Consider the following 20,160-nt stretch of genomic DNA (forward strand, 5'->3'; position numbering starts at 1 on the left):
ATCTGTAGTTTCCCACAAGGAAAAAAAAAAAAACAACAAACCTCCAGTTCAAGCTTCATCTATGCCCTCTACCCAAGTCCTCAGCAAGGCCAAGACCCTCCCACCTCCCCAACTGCAGCAAAGTGAGGTTAAGAGGATTACAGCACTTTCTTCCACCTTGGTAGAGGCCAGTGAGTGACAGATCATGTCCTCCTGCTCTGCATGGGGGTGAAAGCGCTGACTTGCACAAGAGGCCCTGAACTGATCCAAGGGAAGAGCTACAAAGTGAGAGGATGGGGTCCAGATTTTGAGTGACACAGACACAGAGTACTGAAACATCGGTAGAAGAAGTGAAAACACTGCAATGGCAGGTGGGTTCCAATTTCTTTTTAAGGATTATCCTCTGCAAGCAACTCTACAATGGCTATGAGCAACAGCCTCACCCAAGTATGCTTCAGCAAATAGTTTGCTCAGCCTCTCTGCCAGTGTACAGTAGTACTGTCCACCTCCTAGGTGTGAAACACTTCTAAATCTTTCAGAAGGAATATTCTCTCTCAAATAAAGGAATGAGGGATCTACTATGGCAGGAGTGGGGTCTCACTCGATGCAGGTTGTAGATTCACACAGACCAGGTGGTTGCCTAGCACAACAAACTCGTCAGGGGCTCCTCAGAGTATGTGTGACTCAGGCTGGATATTTTTCATTGAATTTTTCACTACTACAGAGGATGGGGGGAAGGGTCAGGAATAAACAAACATAGAGTGACTTTGCTTAGACTTGCCCAGTGTTATTTTTCAAGGCTTTTGGACTATCTGCTCCATATAATGATCTACCCGGCACTGACAATACTCCAGAGGTGCAATGGACCAAGTTATATCCTAAGCATTCCTATCTTTCCAAAGGCCACACTTGACTGCCGTCATTAATTCCGTGTGTGATGGAGACATTTAAGATTTTCAGGCTTTTTAACAAGCGCATGTCTCTCCTGCCTCGCTCTTACTAGCCGAGCCGATGAATTTCCACACGCACATAACACGCGCCCGCCCCTCACGCCAGACGCCACCGCTTGTGAAACGCGGCTGCTGCCACCCGCGCCACGGCCACCCACGGCATCCCTGGCTCCGCGCTCCCACCTCCTCCTCACCCTTCCCCCTCCTCCTCCACCCCCTGCCCCACCACAGCCTCCGCACCCCTGGGAGCCCGAGGCCAGCCGTGCCCCAGCAGGCCGCCGGCGCCCGCCCCCTCCAGCGCTAAGGGTCGACCCCGCCGCTCGGGGAGGGGACGGCAGCTCCGCTCAACTCGGCCGCCTCCCCCGGCCTGGATCCCCGCTCGCCCGCCCCGCCGCCCTCCCTTTGAAGGCTTTCGCAAACTTTTCTCCCCAGAGCGCCGTCACGCTCCGTTAGCGGGTCTATGGGCTGGCCCGAGCCGGGAAGTTTCTCCGGCGGGCACCGGGGATGGAGCAACTTTCCCGCACGGCCCCCCGGGGCCCCGGCCGCTCCGGCTGCCCTAGGGCCGTGCGGGAGAAACGCGAGGAGGAGCTCGGTTCGGGGGAGGGGGGATGAAGCCGGGGCGTGGGGAAGCCGCTCCCTTCTTCTTCCTCCTCCTCCTCCTCCCCCTGGCTGCTCCAGTCTGGCAGCCAGGCGGCCGCTGCCTCCGGCCGGAGCCGCTGCGCTTGGGAAGCGTCCCCCAGTCCCCGCGCTGCCGCCGGGATGGGGACGGCACTGACGGCTCCCGGCCTCCTGCTCCTCCTGGCCGGCACCGCGGGGCTCTGCCGGGCTTTCTTCTCCGTCCCGCTCCGTGTGTCCCACCCGGCCGCTCCCGGCGGGTCCCCGGCCACCCCCGTGGTGCTGCGGCCGGGGAGCGGCAGCCGACAGCAGGATCCCCTCGCCGGCGCGAACGGCTTGGCCCTCGCCTCGGATCCCGGCGGCACCCTCAACTTTTTAGCCATGGTGGACAATCTGCAGGGAGACTCTGGCCGCGGCTACTACCTGGAGATGCTGATCGGGACCCCGTCGCAGCCGGTAGGAGCGGGTCGGGGGCTTGGGGCTTGGGGGGAGGGGAAGAGGGTGTCCAAACTTCTCGGTGGGCTGGAGTCTGTTCCCCGCCCCCCCCCCGCCCCCGGTCGCCCAAACGCAACTTTCTCCCGCTGTTCAGTGCTGGCGCCTTCACCCCCGCCCTCCCCCCACCCCACGTCCCGAAAGACGGTGCCGGTGCCCGGCGCCGGGGAGCGGCGACAGCGGCGAGTTTCCGCGGGCCGGGCGGGAGGCGCGTCCCCGCCAGCACCCCCTCACCGCCCACCCCCTCACACACACACACACCCCCTCACACACCCCCCCTCACCCCCTCACACACACCCCTCGGGAAGTCCTGGGGAGCTGGTCCCCGTTTTCAGGCTGTCTCACGGCGCTTTGCTTCGTTCTGTCAGCCGAAATGACTGTGTTTCAGAGTCGCAGTGTGCTGTTTTGTTCTTTTATTTTTTTTTAAGCTGCTTTGCATTGCGATTGGGTGCTTCGAGAGAATCTCCCGGTGCCCCCGGCAGAATTACTCAGTATCTCCCTGCGAAACTAAGTGACGGCGAGGCAAAACCTGCCCCTTCTTTCGGGAATTCATGTGTTATTCATTAATAACACAAAGAACGAGTGTGGGTTTAATATTGTTTTCAGATAGACCGTGCTTCCTCCAATCTCCCCCATCTGCCTTCAGCAGCACTGCTGAAGTTGTTTTTTTTTTTTTGCCATGTGGTTGCTCTTTCATCTGTGTCATGAGATCCCAGGAGGAGCCGTACAGGGCTGCTGGTGGGGATGACTAGTCAGCTGAGTGGGGATTAATTTCCTGAAAGCCCTCGGGGCTTTCCCTCAGAACTTTGTGTTTGCTTCGGGAGTTTAGGTCCTTGCGTTCCCAGTGTACACAAAAACATCCTTATTCTTTTGCTTTAGGTCCTCTCAGTGATAAAAAGCCAATGCATGCCAGAATGCCTAGCCAACAGGGAACATTCAGCCCTTGTTGCATTTTTGGACTTCTATGAGCTTTCTTTTTTATAACCTGGAATGTAAGAGGATTGGCCACGTCGTCACTCTATTTGAAATGTATGGCAATAGGATAAATACATGTATTGAGAAAGGGTAGCGTTGTTTTGGGAGCAATAAATGAGTTTAAATAAATATATATATATATATATATATAAAACTAGGTCTGATGTGTCAAGGTGTGGCCCCATAGCCACAGAGGCCATGAAATAATTTTTCCTCTCTGTTTTGAGTTGCATATTTGACTAGTTCTATTAGTGTGGCGTCGTGTGTGCTTCGTTAGTCCAGGGAACATTCAATATTGGTTTCTGCTAGAGTCAAGATACCAGATTTGATGGGACTAACATTCCAATTTAGTATGTCTTAAACAGGGGGGGGAATCAGGAAGAAAAATCAACTATCAAGCATTTAATCTTCTTACATGTCTAGGGGCATTCTGAAATTGAAAGAAATAGAGAAGGAAAAATATGACAGGCTTTTGATAATGTGGCTGGAGGTCTAAGAGGGAGAAATGCACTGCCCTCAGTGCACCTGAAGGCTTCACTTACACTTAACAGCTAGTATTACTTGGAGTACACGTGATGTAAGGTTTCAGATAAACTAGCCTCAATGACTTTTTTTTTTTTTTTCCCCATTTGGGAAGAAGCTCTGCATCTGGTTGCAAAGCTTTTACTATTTTGAACTAGTTCTGAGTTCTAGCAAATTTAATTATTTAAAAGACTGCCACTGGTGTTTAGCACATGTGAAGTTTTATTAATGAGTAGGCCCACCGAGGTTGTAAGTAAGGTTATAAATGCGCTTGTGTTTCCAAAATCAGATCTTGGCGTGTAGTGACTCAGTAGAGTGCAGTTAAAATTTATTCTCTACTGTTGATGGAGATGAATTTGTTATCTCATTCCCTGCTTGAAACTGGAAGACTTAAAAGATCACAAATTTGCTTGTTTGTCTGTTTTGCCATGAATAGCATAAAGCTGCAAAGCCACGATAGGCTAGTGCAACTTGAATCCTTCACAGTGCTGATACTAAAAGTATCTTGATACTGTCAAGTGCTGAGGTAGTGTTAAACTGCTTGTTTACTCCAAGCAGTGAGTGGAGTCCCAGTGGCCCATGATCAGGTGTAGAAAAGTGGAGTTGTCTATTATTGATGTAAATGTTACTCCCAACCTGACTTTGACTCATATTATAAACTGCAGTATAAAGTGATGCTTGGACACCTTCCTCTACTCTTGTAGCCCTCTGGTGTGGGACTTTTGCCCAAGCTAACTCCCTTCCTCCCGCAGGCCTCTCCCAGGACAGCCCAGCCTCTCCACAGGGTAACTGTGCCCTGACATTTTGCCAAGGAGGAAGAAGGATCCTGGCAGTGAAGAAGAGTTGCAGAGCAGTGCCACTTCACTTCTGTGCTGTCAGAGCAGAAAGGTGGATGGCAGAGCTACTGCTCCAGACCATGTCCCAGAGGGGGAGTGGGTAAATACAAACAAGACAGTAGTGGACCACAACGGAAGAGGCACAGGTTTTAATGTTGTGGTTATGATAGTGTTGATGACTAGTACCTTTGAAAGTGTGTGTGCTGAAAGTGTTGAAAGCCTACTGTGGCAGCGTGGGGAATGAGCACTTGTCAAAGACTGCAGCGCTACTGAGCGTGCGTTACTGCTCAGTTGCATTTTTAGAAATTTTCTTTTTTTAATTTCTGTTCTTGGAAGGAAGCTACTATGAAATAATTTAGCTTTTCAGGTCGTTTAAGGCACACTGGCTTTCATTCCAATTCTGATTTGTGATACAGCAGATAAACACAGCACAGAACTGAGTTTCACCATGGCAGTTCTGAAATACTTGTTCTGGTGTTACAAAAATAGAGCAGCTGTGTGAAGTCATTAATTTTATTTTCAAGAGAGGAAACTTCAGTGCAGTCAATCCAGTTTGCAAGGTGTTTGCAGCCAAAATATTTCTAGTTCTATTATATGGGATCCTAATCATATCAGATCTCCAGACTAGCTACCAGGGTGGTGTTAGCTGTCACTACCCCCATTAGATGGCTGTCATTACCCCTATTAGATCTCATTGAATCACATGCTGCTCTACTTGAGAATTCTGTGAAAGGCAAAAAAGAAGATCTATTTTATTGAAGAGCATGATACATTTGTCTCTTATTTCATGGATGTATTATTATGTGTCTTCTGACAGATTAGATGCTTTACAGCTTTCTATTAGGTGCACTTTTTTCAATTCCAGATTTAAACAGGAGGTGGCAAGAGTCCAATGTGAATTGTGTGCACTGTTCTTACTTGTTATTTCTTTAAATAATGTGGAGGAATTCCTTTGCTCTCTATTTTATTATTTTGCCTGTGCCCAAGATTATGAGCGCTGTGAGGAATTGAATCAAAGATTCTTTAGGGTTTTTTTCGCTGTCTTCACTGCTGTTATCTTCATATTAATTTTGTTTCTCCTACAAGATTTTACCAATAGAATAGTCAAACTCTTAAAACACCCCATATTCTTCACAGCTTTCTTGAAGTCCATCTGTACTGCATTAAATGTTCACAAAGAAGGTACCGTTGCCTTGCCTTGCCTCTTGTGCTGGCCATCATTGTATTGAGGAAGTGGTAGTCCTGCCAGCCCCAGTGCGTTTCCAAATTGCACTATTATTGAGACCAGGTAAATGTTATTCCTGCAATTCCGTTGCAAAGAGAGGCTAGGCATATGCCTCCTGAGATGTGAGAGTCACGTAGATGTGAACTGGTTAGTGGATAGTGAAAACACAATAGATTTGTGCTCTGAATGCCACAGCTCCTTTTTGAAATTTCAGTTTTTCATTCTGTGCATGAAGAGGTTTTCTGTTTTTTATCCTAATGGCAGTTTGTTCTGTGCAGGCAGTTTGCTGAGCAAAAACCTGTCCTGTAAACTTGCTCTGAAGTTTTAAGGTCATTGTGAATGTTGGATCTAAAGGCCTTCAACATGAATCAAAAATTCCAATTATAATATAATTGGTGGGATGCTATCTTCCCTTCAGTTTCTTCCAGCTGTTAAAGAAAAGGAGAGTAAAGAAGGATATGAATTAAACACCTCAAGTATGTACATTTTGAAGACTGAGAACATATAAATTACCAAGTTCTGTACATGCAGCCATTCTTCGTTAATTGTTGATAGCTCTTATTTCCTGATTGTTGGATGGAGCGAAGTCTGTGAGGAAGGATTTAACTGCTCTTGTAATGTCACTATTTCACTAGTCTTGCTATATTAGGTGATAAGGGCCTGATTTCTGGAGCTCTGTTATTCACTGAGAAGCTAAGCTCTGCATTCTTTATTTTTATGAAAAGGGTTTTACAGTCTTTCTAGATACAAGAAGTTTTGAAAAAGTGATCTTTCCAGGTTCAAATACCAGAGGGCAGGCTCCAACTCGAGTTTGTCTCTCTCTCTTTTGAAAAATAATAATTACATGGGTCTTTTGTGTTTATTTTTGAGCTCTTTATGAAAGCTGAAAAAAGGAAGGGTTGAGAAGCTAAGATGAGTACTGTGGCATATTGGAGTATTTTGAAGGCAGCAGGGTCAAAATCCCACTAATGGAAGTACTATTGAAATGCAAAATACTTATGTTGTCAAATGATGAGCTGGGTATATTTTCATTTTACTTTTTTGTTGTTGGATGCCTGAAAAATAAAAAGCACAAGGACCTGAAACTCATAAGAGACAGGATTAATATAGTGATGTACTGTGGTGCGATGAGGTGTAATGTATTTTTGCCCAAAGACAAAGCAAACAAACATCCCAAGTTTGGGATGACAAAAAGGTCCCTGGCTTCACAAATTAGCATTCTGGCACCTCCTCCCATGCCAAATTAGCCCTCACAAAAGGGACTGCCTGGAGGTAGTGGTGTCTGTACTATAAAAATAACTCAAAACACAAGTGTTAATTACAATGTAGTAGCCCTGAGTATGGCACAGTTAACGTTTTGTAGCAAGGCTTTGCCTCCTCGCTGGGTTTGCATGTGGGATGCAATGGCCTGTGATGTCTCTGTGCAGTCACACTGAATGGAAGAGGTTCATTGTGTTTGTTCCTCAGGATGTGCTCCTTTCCCAGGGTCAACTGGATTAGAGCCCCACAGACTGCTTCTTTAAAGGTGATTTCTCTCCTTCAGAGAAATGGTGAAAGCTTTATTATCCAGGGTCACCAGTCATAGCAATTATGCATTCGGATCCTGGAGGGTTGGGGCAGAAGATATATTGCAAGGAACAAGGGTGATGGCAATAGGTGTCAGGTTCACACTTTTAACCACTCATTGCATTTCATTCCCTACCAAGGCACAAGTACCAGTTAAATTTCAAAAGAGGAAAGCAGAGGATGAGCAAATAACTATTTTACCCATTAGTAAGGAGTAAATTACTTTAGATTTGGAGTAGAAATGAGATTAAAGCAAACCAGTGGACAAAAGAAAGCCCACATGGAATTCCTGTATGTTTGGGATTATTAAGGAAGGAGACTGTTGTGGTTTTTTTTCTAGTTTGTTTTGGTGTTTTGTTTTTTTTTCATTTTCTCCCCTACTTTAACCAGAGAGCAGTGAGCTTTAGGGATAGTCTCCAGCAAGACATTCAAAAAGTACTACACCCTGCAGAGGTCTTTATTTTTGTGAAGGGCACTTATGACTTTGAGTCTATGACAACACGTTAGCTATTACATTGCCTCCACATTATTGTAGGTGAAGAGGGTCTGACCTGAAATGTTATCTGGTCATGGTCAAGTATAGCTGTATTTGAAAAAGGAACCTAACGCAATGGCATACCCTTGCGCATGTGTATCTCCACTATGAATTAGACATACCTCTCTCTCTTTTCTTACTGGCTGTAAAATACAGCTTTAATCAGCATTTGTGTCACTAAGTGAGGGAATTTGTTGCTCCTGTTTTTGCCCAGATTAGGACTTGAGATCAGATCTTCAAAGTGAAGAGGCAGCACTCAGCTGCCCCAGAAGAAGGAACTGGTTTTTCCTGCCATTGATGGGACTTTCCTACCTCTTACTGCTTTTCAGCCTGGTTTTGCTATGTGGATCTGAGCTCCTGAAGCAAATGCAGTACATGTTGTACAGATATCAGGCTGTAGTTTAAAGTTTTACACTTTAATTTTTATCTGTTAGTTCAGTGTCCTTCAAAGCACTTCAAATGACCCAAAACTAGAATAGATCTTATTTGCAGTTTTTTGCACTCAGGCTCCCTTAGTTTTAAAATCACAAGTAAGTTGACCATCCATCTTCACTTCTCTGCATATGCCTATGTCGCAACAAGCCGTGCGATTGGATTGCAGCGTGAGAGAACGGAGGTAGTAGGAACCAGCTAACTACGGTTGGCAGCGGTCTGGCTGTGACAATTGGGACCACCACACGAGCGATCTACTGTGCTTTTCTTCGTGGCTCTGCAACACACAGCAGGCTCCATTAAGACCAACAGGACCTGAGGTAGCTCAAGCACATCCACATCAACCGCGTGCTTTGGTTTTGCTATGACAGCAGCTGCATGCTCTGCATGGGAAGGGCTGGCAGCCCCCTGAACCTCTCAAGGAGCTTGGTAAACTTCTTCCCCTTGGGATAAAAGTTTGGGTGCTGAATCTGCTCCTGCCCACATGCTTGGCCCTTTCAGCGGGCTTCCTCCAGGTGTGATTGTCTGATGGGCTTTCAGCCACGTGTGAGTACAGTGACATAGCAAAGTCAGCCCTTGTGCCTTCATAAAGCCTTGGGCCAGGGTCAGTGTTTGCTCCCTCTTTTGCTAAAGGTTAACAAAGTAATACCTTTCTTTCCCTTCTTCTGTCTCGCCCCTCAGAGCTGTTCCCTTGCTCTTCCTTTTGCCTGTCATTTCTTGTTCTGCTCTTGCTGCCTTTTTATGTCTGAAAGTATTTTATGGGGAGAGCAGTAGGGAACAGATGGCCTAGACCTTTGTTTTGGTTCTTTAAGAGTCTTCCTCAAACAGATGAAACCTGTAGGGTATGGTGGGGAGGCAATTTGAGAAAAATAAGCTAGATGGAGAAAAATATCTTATTTGAGTAAAAATTACAATTCGTTAAATACAATTAATATGTCATCATCAAAAGGCTCTTTTGAAGGAAATCTGTTAAGACAGTAATCACACTCCAATCTTTTTTTTCCCCCTCACCACTGCTTACTAATAATTTGAAATTGTGAAAAATTAATTGTAGATTCTGTCATATTTGCTCAGCTTGTCAGTACTAAAATATGTTTATTTTATTTAGCTTTATAGCTGGTTTATTTTTGTACTTACTTAATAGCAAAGGTTAAGCTACACTGCATGTGTTTAGGGAAAATGTTTGTCTCAAAGTCACTTCTAGTCTGGTTTTATTTTAAAATAGGAAAGGTATAATACTTGTTAAATGTCTCCTCCTTAAAGATACAAATTAATCCATTCCTTGGGATCTAAAACTGCTTGATAGCACTACTTTTCTCCATTTTTATTTTTATTTTTTAAAGGAAAAAGGACAACTCAAGAACTGAGTGTCACTCTTGAACTTGAGAGAGGGACTGTAAACCTTCTTGCAGTAAAGGCCAGCTTCTGCCATTTGACAGGGAACAAATAATCTGCTTGTTTTGGCAGGCGTCTCTCAGATAATTCCTTGATATTTGTTTATGGATTTGCCTGCAATAGAGGCCTGTATAGGTGAGCACCTTGGGGCCTGCCATGGAGCTGCATCTTGTGCTCAAGTTCACATCAAGGCCAGATACAAGGATTTTCTCACCCACCCAAGCTCACTCCGTTTCTTTCTTTGCTACCATAGGAAGCTTCATCCTAGAGAAGATGAGCCATCTGGGGCCTCTGCAGAAACAAAAGGGCTATCTGCTAAGCCATCTTACGGAAACCTGGGTCTTGCGTGTCCCACCTTCAAAATTTTATTGCGGTATTAGGGAAGAAAAAAATACATCAGGTCAGCACAAAGTGAATTTTTAATATTAACTTTAGCAGCAATAGTATTGGCATAGAAAATAATATGCTAGAATGTCTATTTTGACTGCAGGCTTTGAATGACTTTTCAAAATTGTGAATTTGTGAAATCTTGAGAGGAAGTTTTTTTCTGTCATTTCTTTCTACCTAGTTAGAAACTCCACTTCCAAAATTCCGTTATGATACCTGTTGATACAGAAACCTTGACTTTTGGCATTCGTGGCAAAAGAAATTAACAGTTGTATCAAAGGAGAGCACACTATACGAATTTGGAAGGTCTTCAGGGCAATATGCCCACACTGCCTGAGTGTGGTATGGGAAGACCTGTGCTTTCATTCACCGTGCTGTCTAGTAGATGTCTGCTATGGGTAAGAATGAAATGTGAGGCATGTCAGAAAATGATTCATGAGTCCTACTGATACTTTTCTGTGACTAAAGCAATTTTTAGTTAAATTGTTCTTTTTTTCTTTTTGGTGACTCTCAAGTTGCAAATAAAACAGAGGAGTCCAAAAGTGGTCACACTTTCGAAAAAGTCTGTGAAGTGTTGTAACAAGGTAACATCAGATGCAGTCACACTGCTTCTGTCACAGAATAATCTTCTCATTACTTTACAGATGCAAAGTCCTTCGGGGAATAACACAAAGATTTTGCATGATCCAAAGTGCCACATTTTTGCATTTGAGCTGCTAAGATAAATAATGTCTCGGAGGGGAATCAGAAAATTTCTCTGCAGCTGCAGTTATGAATGCTGGTGTGTGTTACCTGTTGCAGCTAAAACCAACTTTCATTTGCACTCTTCTGAGCCCTTGGGTTAAGCTTTTTTTGGCAAGTGATCAAATACTAGTGATACTACTTGCAGGTTTTTGTTCAGCTTTGGAAACTTTATTCAGAGCAGGTTTGCATGAGAACATTTGCTGTTACTGATGGGTCAACTTCCACAATTCCACCAGCCTGAGCACCATCAGCTCCAGCATATAGGCAGCAACATGGCTGTACTTGCTGCCTTCCTCGTAGTGCTTAAAATGTTGGAGCCTTGGGCTGCTGGAGGACCTGAAGTACCATCATCGCATGGTGGGCTGTAACCCCTGGCTGATGTAGAAGATAGCTTACTCATAGAATCATAAAATGGTTTGAGTTGGAAGGAATCATCTAGTTCCAGCTCCCCTGCTTGGGTAGGGACACATTCCACTAGACCAGGTTGCTCAAAGCCCCATCCACCCCTGGCCTGGAGCACTTTCAGGGAATGGGGCATCCACAGCTTCCCTGGGCAACCTGTGCCAGTGTCTCACCACTCTCACAGCAAATAATTTCTTCCTAATGTCAAATCTAAATCTCACCTCTTTAAGCTTAAAGCTGTTACCCCTTGTCCTATCACTACATGCTCTTGTAAAAACTCCTACAGACAGGTTGATACGTGAGGAATTGATAGTAAGAAGCTGTCTTCTGTGTAGTGTTGCAGGGCATAGTAGCAGACATCGTCAACCTCAGAGCATAAAAGTCTTCCTGCCCTGCAAACTCAACCTGGTATCTGAAAATAAAACTGTGTTCCTGCATGCCTCTGTGTTCTCCTGTGTAATAAAGATTTTTATAGTGAAACTTGGTTAACAATTGTAGTGATGTATGAGCTACAGGCGAAGCTAGTTCATTTCCCAGAGCTGCTACCTCCACAGTATTAGCTGGGGTAAAGAGTAAAGTGTGCATGTTTGTGAAGGAGAGAGAGAAATAAAGGAATCCAATAGCAGGGGGGCAAACACTGCTGTTTAAAAAAAAAAAAAAAAAAAAAGGAATTTAAAAAAAAATCGTATTTTACTTCACTTGAGAATCAAATCTGCCTTTAAAATTGCCCTGCCAAATACTGAAGTAAAACTGCTAGAATATATATGAATAAATAAGATTGTTCTTACTTATAATAAATAAAATAAATTATTGTGATGCTGCTTAACAGCTTTTTTTTTTTCCTTTTTCCTCCCATCAAATAGTTCTTCCTGGTAGTGTGGAGTGGAAAGCTGCTTTCTGTGTGTACCTTTGAACCTCCTGCAAGAAATGCCCATGATGACAATCAAATTCTGCTCTTTGGTGATATCCTAAACAGGTCAGGTGAAATGGGGAGCCAAAGCCTCTGTCTCTTGTATTCCCTTCACTAATTACCAGGGAAATAAAAACACTGGAGCTGCATCACCTTGTTTGTGCTCTGAGACCTGAGGCTGCCTGTGTGCATTCCTGTGGCCACTTAGGACAGCATGAACCAGCAGGCAGCTGCATGACCCTGTGCCTTTTCCCAGAGGTGTGGCACAGCTTTTCTAGCAGGGAATACAATCGGAATTAACAAATTCCAGTCCTTGTGCTTGACATAGCTGGACTTGCTTTGTTTGTTTCCTTGTCTCTTCCTTCCCTCTCCTTGACTGCAGCAGCAGCAGATCCAGTAGTGTCCCTTCGCCATCCATATAGGAACAACCCAGAAGGTGTGCAAAAGTATGTGATCATGGCTCTTTCTGGACAGAACAGGAGGGGTGGAGGTGGGAGATGCTATGGCAGGTGGGGAAGAGGTAGTTGAAGGGAGTTAATGGATGGGTAAATGCAGGGACCAGCCTTTTCAGCTCCCTGGGCTGAAACACATCATTTTGGCACTATAAAATACTGGAGCAGCTCTCATAGGTGAAACAAAATACAGCAGTGCTGCAGGTCCAGTCCTGAAGAACAAGTTGTGGCATTTTTGTAGCAGAGATTGTGCCTTCACTTACAGGGAGTTCATAGTTGGTTTTCCAGTTTACTAATTTACCTCTCCATGTCCAACAGTCTTGTCTAATCCAGGGATCTCAGTGCGTGAACATTGGATTGTCAAAGTTTCCTGGCCTCCAGGAAAGAGAGGCTGCTTTCACAGCCATGCACTTGACTTAAGCAGCAAGGCGGGCACTCCCATTTAATTATGTCCGTTTGCTTTCATGTTTTGGGAAGGTTGGTCATTTCACCCTTGCAGCACATTGGTTGATTGAAAAAAACCAAGAAAAACTATGTTTATCCACTTTGGTTTTCTTATGGTGTTTTAAGGGAACAGCTGGAAAATACCAAATAAACATTTTGTGTTCTTCTTGAAGAAAAGTACTAAAAGAACATAAGTAAGCCCTTCCTGAAAGCAGACAGAAAGTGCGTCTGGAAGGACAGTATGATGTGGGTACAGCAGCACCTCTGGGAACAGCCTGTTCTGGGAGAACGGATTGACCTAATGTGTCAGGAGCGTCCTGCCTTCACCTCTCCTCTCACAGCTCTCCAGGCTTCAAAAAACCTTTGTTATCAAACACCCGTCTCCAAAACTAACATCTTGACAGAAGAGGGGAAAAAAATCTGAAAAGAATCGTGTCACTACAAGAGCAAGCTGACAAGGGGAGGAGAGGGAAGAGGTCAGATGTGGCGTGCAGCCTTCTCAAAACACTGATTTTTCCTCACTGTTGTCCTGCAAACTTCTTTTTCTTCCTCTATGTCTTTGACATGTAGCCTTTCTCAAAGTTAACCGATGCCTTCAAAAGCTTCTTAAAAATTGCAGGAGCAGCTTTGGCACTTGGTTTCACATCTCCAGTGCAATTTGAGATCCAGGGCGTTCTTTCAATTTGAGATGGAAATTCAGATCTTTGATGTGAAGGACACCTTTTACTGGAGGTAGAAATACAGGAGCAAGATGGGTTCTCTTGTGAGAGGCTTCTACCCGCCAGTGAAGGGTAGGAAGGTAGTGTGTTGTCACGGTGTAACTCAGGATCTGCAATTACACCAATGACAACAATGCTCTCTTTCCCCTCCCCCTCCCACCCAAGTAGGGAAAGAAGAGAGAGAATAAGGAGAGAGGCTTCCAGATTGAAAACTAAACTAGACTGCTTTAATGAAATAGTAGTGATAAAGGAAAATATGTACAAATATACACAAGTATGTGCAGGAATGTGCAAAACCCTATCACCTTCCCCCACCCCCAGCAACTCCCAGGGCATCTCCTAAGTTGTAAGCAGTTCTGAAATGTCCTGGAGCTGCCGGAGAGAGCGGCAGAGCAAACAGGAGCTGAGGGGAGAGTTATGAGGGTCAGGAACACTCAGGCCCAGAACAACAGTGATGTGTAGACAGAGTCCTCCTCAGACACTGGCCGTGGACAGAAGAGAAAGGAAGAAGAAGAAGGACTTGACTTCCATGATCCCTGAATTTGTATCGAGTGTTACATATATATGGATGGAATAATTTGGCTAATTTTGCCATCTGTCTAGTCTGCTCCTCCCTACAGCGGGGTTGTAGATTAAACTTTTCTGCTCCTTTAGTGTCCAAAGCAGCAGATTCAACAAGCGGAGCAAAGTGTCTCTCAGCAGTAGCAATAAACATTCAGGCATAATTGTCCACTAGCAAGAAAATTTGCTACTAGTTTCAGCAACTGTGCTGCTTAAAAGAGAGTTCACTGAAGAAACAAAAAATCAGTAAAAAGAAAATTGGCTTCATCCTGGCTCAAACCAGGATATGTGGTGTCTTTGACAAAAGGGAGATTAAAAAAAACACAGAGCACTCATGAGGCTAAAGGTACCTCCTAGACTGTGCTCAAGAACATTAGGAATGGACTTCATAAGCTGTGTTGAAATTTGAAATGTGGCCCTTGATTAAGTCTGTTATTTCTCATGGCACAGTAAACATGGGCAGTGACTCATGGTGTAGAAGCTTGTACAGCATGAGGAAGGCTTAAAGATTAGTCAGTTCAAGCCTTCTTGAATTTACTTAGTATAGCTTGGTGCTGTGTAAATATGTAAAACTGCTTCAGTCATACAGATACTGTAGTTGAAGGGTTGTTGCTTTAGTTTCAAAAGAGACTCTTTTCTTTCTTTTTCTCTTCTTTTTTTTTCTTTCTTTTTTTTTTGTTGTTGTTTTTTTTTTACCCTGTAGGACTTCTGAAGCTAGGTAGAGAAGAACTAAAAATGCCTTTTTTTCCAGACAGCAGTTTCTCTGAGTCTAATGAACAATAGAGGTAAAGAAAAGGGTAAGCTGACAAAATAAATTGGAGGCTAATTTTGGAGAGCAAAAGCCTCAGAAAATTGAAATTCTGAACTGTATACAGCTTATAACTCTAATCATTGAGTGGATGTAATGCATTAACATAGGCTTTCTAATTTAATTCCCTTTAAATAAAACAAAAAACAAACAAACAAACAACAAAGCAAAAAGTCCTCCTTGGATATCATATTCTGAAAGGTAGTGTATTACTATGATGAGTCACTTTCTTCTTTTATTTTCTAAAATAAACCCCTCTAAAATTGTTTGACATAAACTTACATATTTTAGAAGTATCATGCCATAAGTAGAACTGGTAAACAGAACAGATGTAGCAGACATTTAACCTAAGACACTTGAGGTGGATGGTTTCTTGTTTTTCAGTGAGGTGGTTGTCTTTTTTTAGAGAGAAAGTTTAGCTTCAGGTCAACAGAAATAATTTGACAGTGGTTTTATGCAGGAATTAAGCAAGACAGCCTGTGGTTAAGCACAAGGGTACAGGTGCATAGAGACTTACTGAGGGCGCTATCCATGGCCAGCAGAACCTTTTCTTCCTGGGTGGTGGTACCTGTGCCCCTGTATCATGAAATGAAGTTGCACAGCCCGTTGCCCACCTCTGCCGCCCTCCTGTTTACTACAGAGCTCGAAGCTGCCCCTCTCCTCAGCTCCTCCTAAAGCGCCCATAGCTCTGTGGATTAGTAGCCATCTAATGTGGCAGGCCATTGCTCCAAAGAGTTCAAAAACCTGCTGAGCACTGCCTGGCGGGTCTGCTCTGCAGTGGCTATGCTGGGTGATTTCAAAGGGAGGAAGAGGTTTAGGTTGAGAAGGTGACTGTGAAATTTGCAATGGTGTTGACAAGTATATCTACAAGAGTCAGGCTGGTGGTAAAGATGGACCTCAGATGTTTCCTTAGTTTCTTTTTAGCTGTCGAATTATTGAAGTAATAGCTGTCCCTCCAAAACCTTTGGCCACCATCTTCTCTGGGGATGGAAGAGTGAGCTCTGGATGAGGTGCTTTCTAATGTAGATGTGGCACAGAGCTTAGACATAGCCCATCTAAACCAAGGCTGCGTGGGCACTGAGGTTCCTCATGAGTCTTATAGTCAGACATGAGAGTTAGTCCCAGTGGCATTCAGCTTATAGCCGCACTGTCTCATCAGTGCTGTGTGGTAATTGGCAGAAAATTGATGAATTTAATTCCTGTACACCTACTAACAGGTGAAAACATGCTTTTGGATTTAACAAGAGCTCTGTGTATACTTAAGTGAGTAGCTTGTGTCTCCTGCATTCATTCCTGAATTTTAGAGTGGGTTTTGTTTGTTTGTTTTAATCTTCCATTTATCTAGGCACTGATGAATCTTGCAATTCAAGAACTTTTTTAGTATAAATACAGAAAACATACATTTTCCTCTCTCAAATTTGTGAGCACTTGGGTGCCTTATTGCTTCAATAAGAGTCAACAGTCTAGATGTTAACGTGTGTTGCTGGCTCTCTGGGAAAGGCAGATGAAGATACCAGTCAGCTCACATGCAGCACCCTTTTTTGTGAAAGATGTGTTGCCCAGGGGGTCTCTATGGTAAACATAAATCTGTTAAAAGGCTACTGCAGATTTCCTCAGCCTTCTCAAATGAGTTCAAGCCTTTCAGTGGTTATTTAGAGGGGAGATTTTTCTAGACCTCTAGGTTACTGTTGTTACTGAACTTTCTTTAACTGGTCCAGGTTTTCCTTAAAACCCAATGCACAGAGTAGAGTGTGACATCAGCTGTAGCTGGTTTTATGTGGAGGCTTGCTTCACACACCTTTTTTTTTGTCAGATATAGGGTGTGATATGAGAGAGGGACTTGTATCTGGGGAAAAAAAAAAAAAAGAGGAAGAAAAGGTTAATCTTTTCTGAAAAGGAATGAGACAAAATTGCTACGATTCATACAGCTCTAAGATAAGCAACTAATAGCTCATGTTCAACAGCAGAGCATGTTCATATAGCATGAATAGGATGGATGTGTTGTATGATAAATCCAGACACAACAAATAAATTTCAGCCTGAAAAATAAGATACCACATGAGACGGCATTTGCAGAAGGAATGCTAATGTTTAGGGAACCAAAGGCATTGGCAGAAAGGAGAGCACAGAAATGAAGAATAGATATTTTGTTTTGTTACAAGGATTGATTGGCTGACTATTTTATTTTTTTCTTTAAACCATAATAGCCTTCCCTTATTGTCAAAATGATAATATATATAAAGCACTTCCTGTAATATTTCTCTTCAAAATGACTATTCATCAGTCCCAGAGTCAGATGCTCATATTTCAATTCACAATTTAGTTTAGCAAGTTTATACTTCAGAGCAATCAGTCATTTCAACGTTTGTGTTTTTAATACAAATCTCAACTACAGAAGCACGCAGTGCTCTTAAGCACGGATAGATTGGCTAATCCAGATAGTGCTTTGTAATCTTCTGGAAAATAAAGAGATTATTGCTTTTCAGAGAAAAAAAAAAACAAACAAACATAAAAATAAAGTAACCCTCCCAGTTCAGCAGAGCAGATCATGAAAAGATTGAGGGCAAAGGACTCCCGGTCTTCTGCTGGGCCCAGCTGTGAGAGTGTCCGGGGAGAGCTGTGTGTTTTAGATGGCTGGGGAAGAGAGTGAATGTAAAGCTAGTCTAGATGTGAGGTCAAGTCCTAGGTCCTGACACCAAATGGGAGTGTGGTGAGGAGAATGACAGCTAAACGCCAAACATGCTCTGGTGGGCTTGATCTGCTGTTGCCAGGAAGAGACTCCATTTGGCAGTTGTTCTCCTGCCTGCTCTACAACCTACAAACTCATCACAGTTCCTGTGACAAACTTCTGCCATTGCAAAAGCAGGAATTATCTTTGGTGATACACTTGACCTCCTGGTTTGGTCAAGTTTTCATGCTGCAGTAAATGATCTTCCTCTACGTACCCAGTATGACGTTGCAGCGAAACGTGGGCACCACCTGCTGAACAAACAGCATTAGGAAATCATTAATCAGCATTCCATTTTTCTTTCTGACAATGCCTCTCTTATCTTTGCTGCATGGTTTAACTCTTCTTATGATTACAAGAGGATTTTTTTGTGAGGTAGTAACAGATAGGTCTGTTTTCTCTGGTGAGATGATCTCCACGGGGAGGAGGAAATACTTGTTCGGCTGGACTCAGTGTAACACATAGACCTTCCCCCTTCCTCTTTCTCTTCAAAGTTGAAGTATGATACCGTCCAAGCTGCAGAGAGTTGTTTGGCTCTGGACGGGGTGTTTCTCCATTTTCACCACTGGCAAGGCAGCCATCAACCAAAAGCTTGAGTTGTTTTCTGGATTCCTCTGGATATCTCTGTTTGGTACTGGCGAGTACTGTGTCCAGCTCTGGGCTGCACAGTAAAAGAGGACATGAACACACTGGAGAGGGTCCAGCAAAGGGCCATGAAGACATTTGAGGGGTTAGAGCATTTGTCATGTGAGGAAAGGCTGAGAGAGCTGAGACTGCTCAACATGTATAAATACCTGATGGGACAGTGCAGAGGGCAGAGCCAGGCTCTTTTCAGAGGTGTGCAGTGACAACACCAGAGGCAATGGCCACACATTGAAACACGGGAGGTTCTCATTGCATATAAGGAAAAAGACTTTTTTCTGTGAGGGTGACCAAGTGCTGGCACAGGTTGCCCAGGGAGGTTGTGAAGTCTCCATCCTAGGAGATATTCAAAAGCCATCTGAGCATAGTCCTGGGCAGCTGGCTTTAGGTGGCCCTGAAAGAGCAAGGGGTTAAACCAGCTGGCCTCCGGAGGTCCTTTCCAACCTCAGCTCTTCTGTGAGGTGCTGCAGAGCAGTGAGGACATAGCTGCTCCAGCCCAGGGACTGATTATGAGCAATGAAAAATGGGAGAGTACCATCCGTGTCCCAGTGTTAAGGGGCAGTGTGCCATTCTGTTGTACAAATGAACAAACCTAGCCCCTTTTTGTTTCAGTTTTACCTGTTCAGCAAAATACATATTAATCTGCATGCAGAAATGTGTCGTTGTGAAGACTTTTCTAACTTTGCAGGCCTCTACATCTAGACATGCTCCAAAGATTCCTCTAACTCATCTTTTAATTAAGTTTTATTTCTGAATCTTAACAGGAACAGATCAGGAATCTATATTAAAGGCTAGATTTCTGCATTTGTTTATTAGAAAGTAGGCTGTAAATGCTAATTCCAAGTAACAGAAAAAAAGTGTACAATAACTCTGTGCTTTAAAAAACCCTGGTTATTTTAACATTATTAATTTCTAGAAACGAATTGCTGAAATAACCTGACTGACAGTCTGTGCCAATAATAACATGTAATAAGTGTGGGCAAACACAGCGTATAGTTGCTAGTGTGTTTTCTTCTTTGCATGATAGTTATAAGCAATTCTTGCCAGATGGGCTGGTAATGTAATTAGGAATCGTTGTGTTAAATGAGGCAGTATTTAAATTGGCAAGTAATTCTATCTATTAACCAACTTGGAAAAGAAGAGCTGTTACCCAAATGAATTTCAGCTGCTAATCCCTAGCAAGAAATATAGAGCTTCTTTGCACTTTTTAAAGCACTGTCTAGCAAATTATTATGTGTGGGACAAAATAAGAAACAGAGGGACTACGGAGATGTGGCAAGTTCAGGGGTTGTTATATGGGGTGGACTTCTACTAAGCCAGTACATCATGATGTGCACTAAGAGCTCATGAACCAGTAGTAGGATGCTTCCCATTTTTAGTCTCTAACCGTGGACAAAAAAACCATTTTCACTTTGTCATAGTTCACTGTGTGACATACTCCGTCAAGCAGAGTAGGACTATAAGCCCTATTTTAAGTGTGTGTGTGGGAGGAATCATGAAAGCACAGCAGGACAAGATTTTGAACGGCATATGAATGTTAGTAGTGTGGAACGGTCGCTTTCTTTATTGGAGACGGGAAAGAAGGGAAAAGGAAGAGGTGCCCTTTGGTCAAGTAAAAATCCCAGAGAAGGCATGGTCGCTTGTAGTTGTCATAATAAACTCTTGCAGAGCCAGCTTCTTTGGTCTGTTGGCTTGTGCAGTTGAAACTATCAGCTGCCTATCATTAAGACTTTGACTGAACCCCAGAGCAAATGTAAGGCTGAATGAGATTGATTATTATATTTATGGCTCTATCTGTGCAAATCTTACTCCTTTTTTTCCCCCTCCCTTATGCTGTAGCT

The 20,160-nt window shown here is 43.7% G+C and overlaps 1 protein-coding gene across 3 annotated transcripts in view; it reads left to right on the forward strand.

Annotated features, from left to right (window-relative positions):
• The first annotated feature begins 1,688 nt into the window (after positions 1–1,688).
• Positions 1,689–20,160, forward strand: part of BACE2 (beta-secretase 2) — a 49,487-nt gene continuing 31,015 nt past the window's right edge. For 2 of the 3 annotated variants that reach the window (XM_051642430.1, XM_051642436.1), the window contains exon 1: positions 1,873–2,000. In XM_051642430.1, coding sequence (XP_051498390.1) covers positions 1,926–2,000 — 75 coding nt within the window. In that variant the 5' untranslated portion in view covers positions 1,873–1,925. Of the gene's footprint in view, positions 2,001–20,160 lie in introns of all 3 variants that reach the window. The other variant, XM_051642420.1, reaches the window with a different exon arrangement.

The sequence above is a fragment of the Apus apus genome, chromosome 1, assembly GCF_020740795.1.
Source record: "Apus apus isolate bApuApu2 chromosome 1, bApuApu2.pri.cur, whole genome shotgun sequence".
NCBI lineage: Eukaryota > Metazoa > Chordata > Aves > Apodiformes > Apodidae > Apus > Apus apus.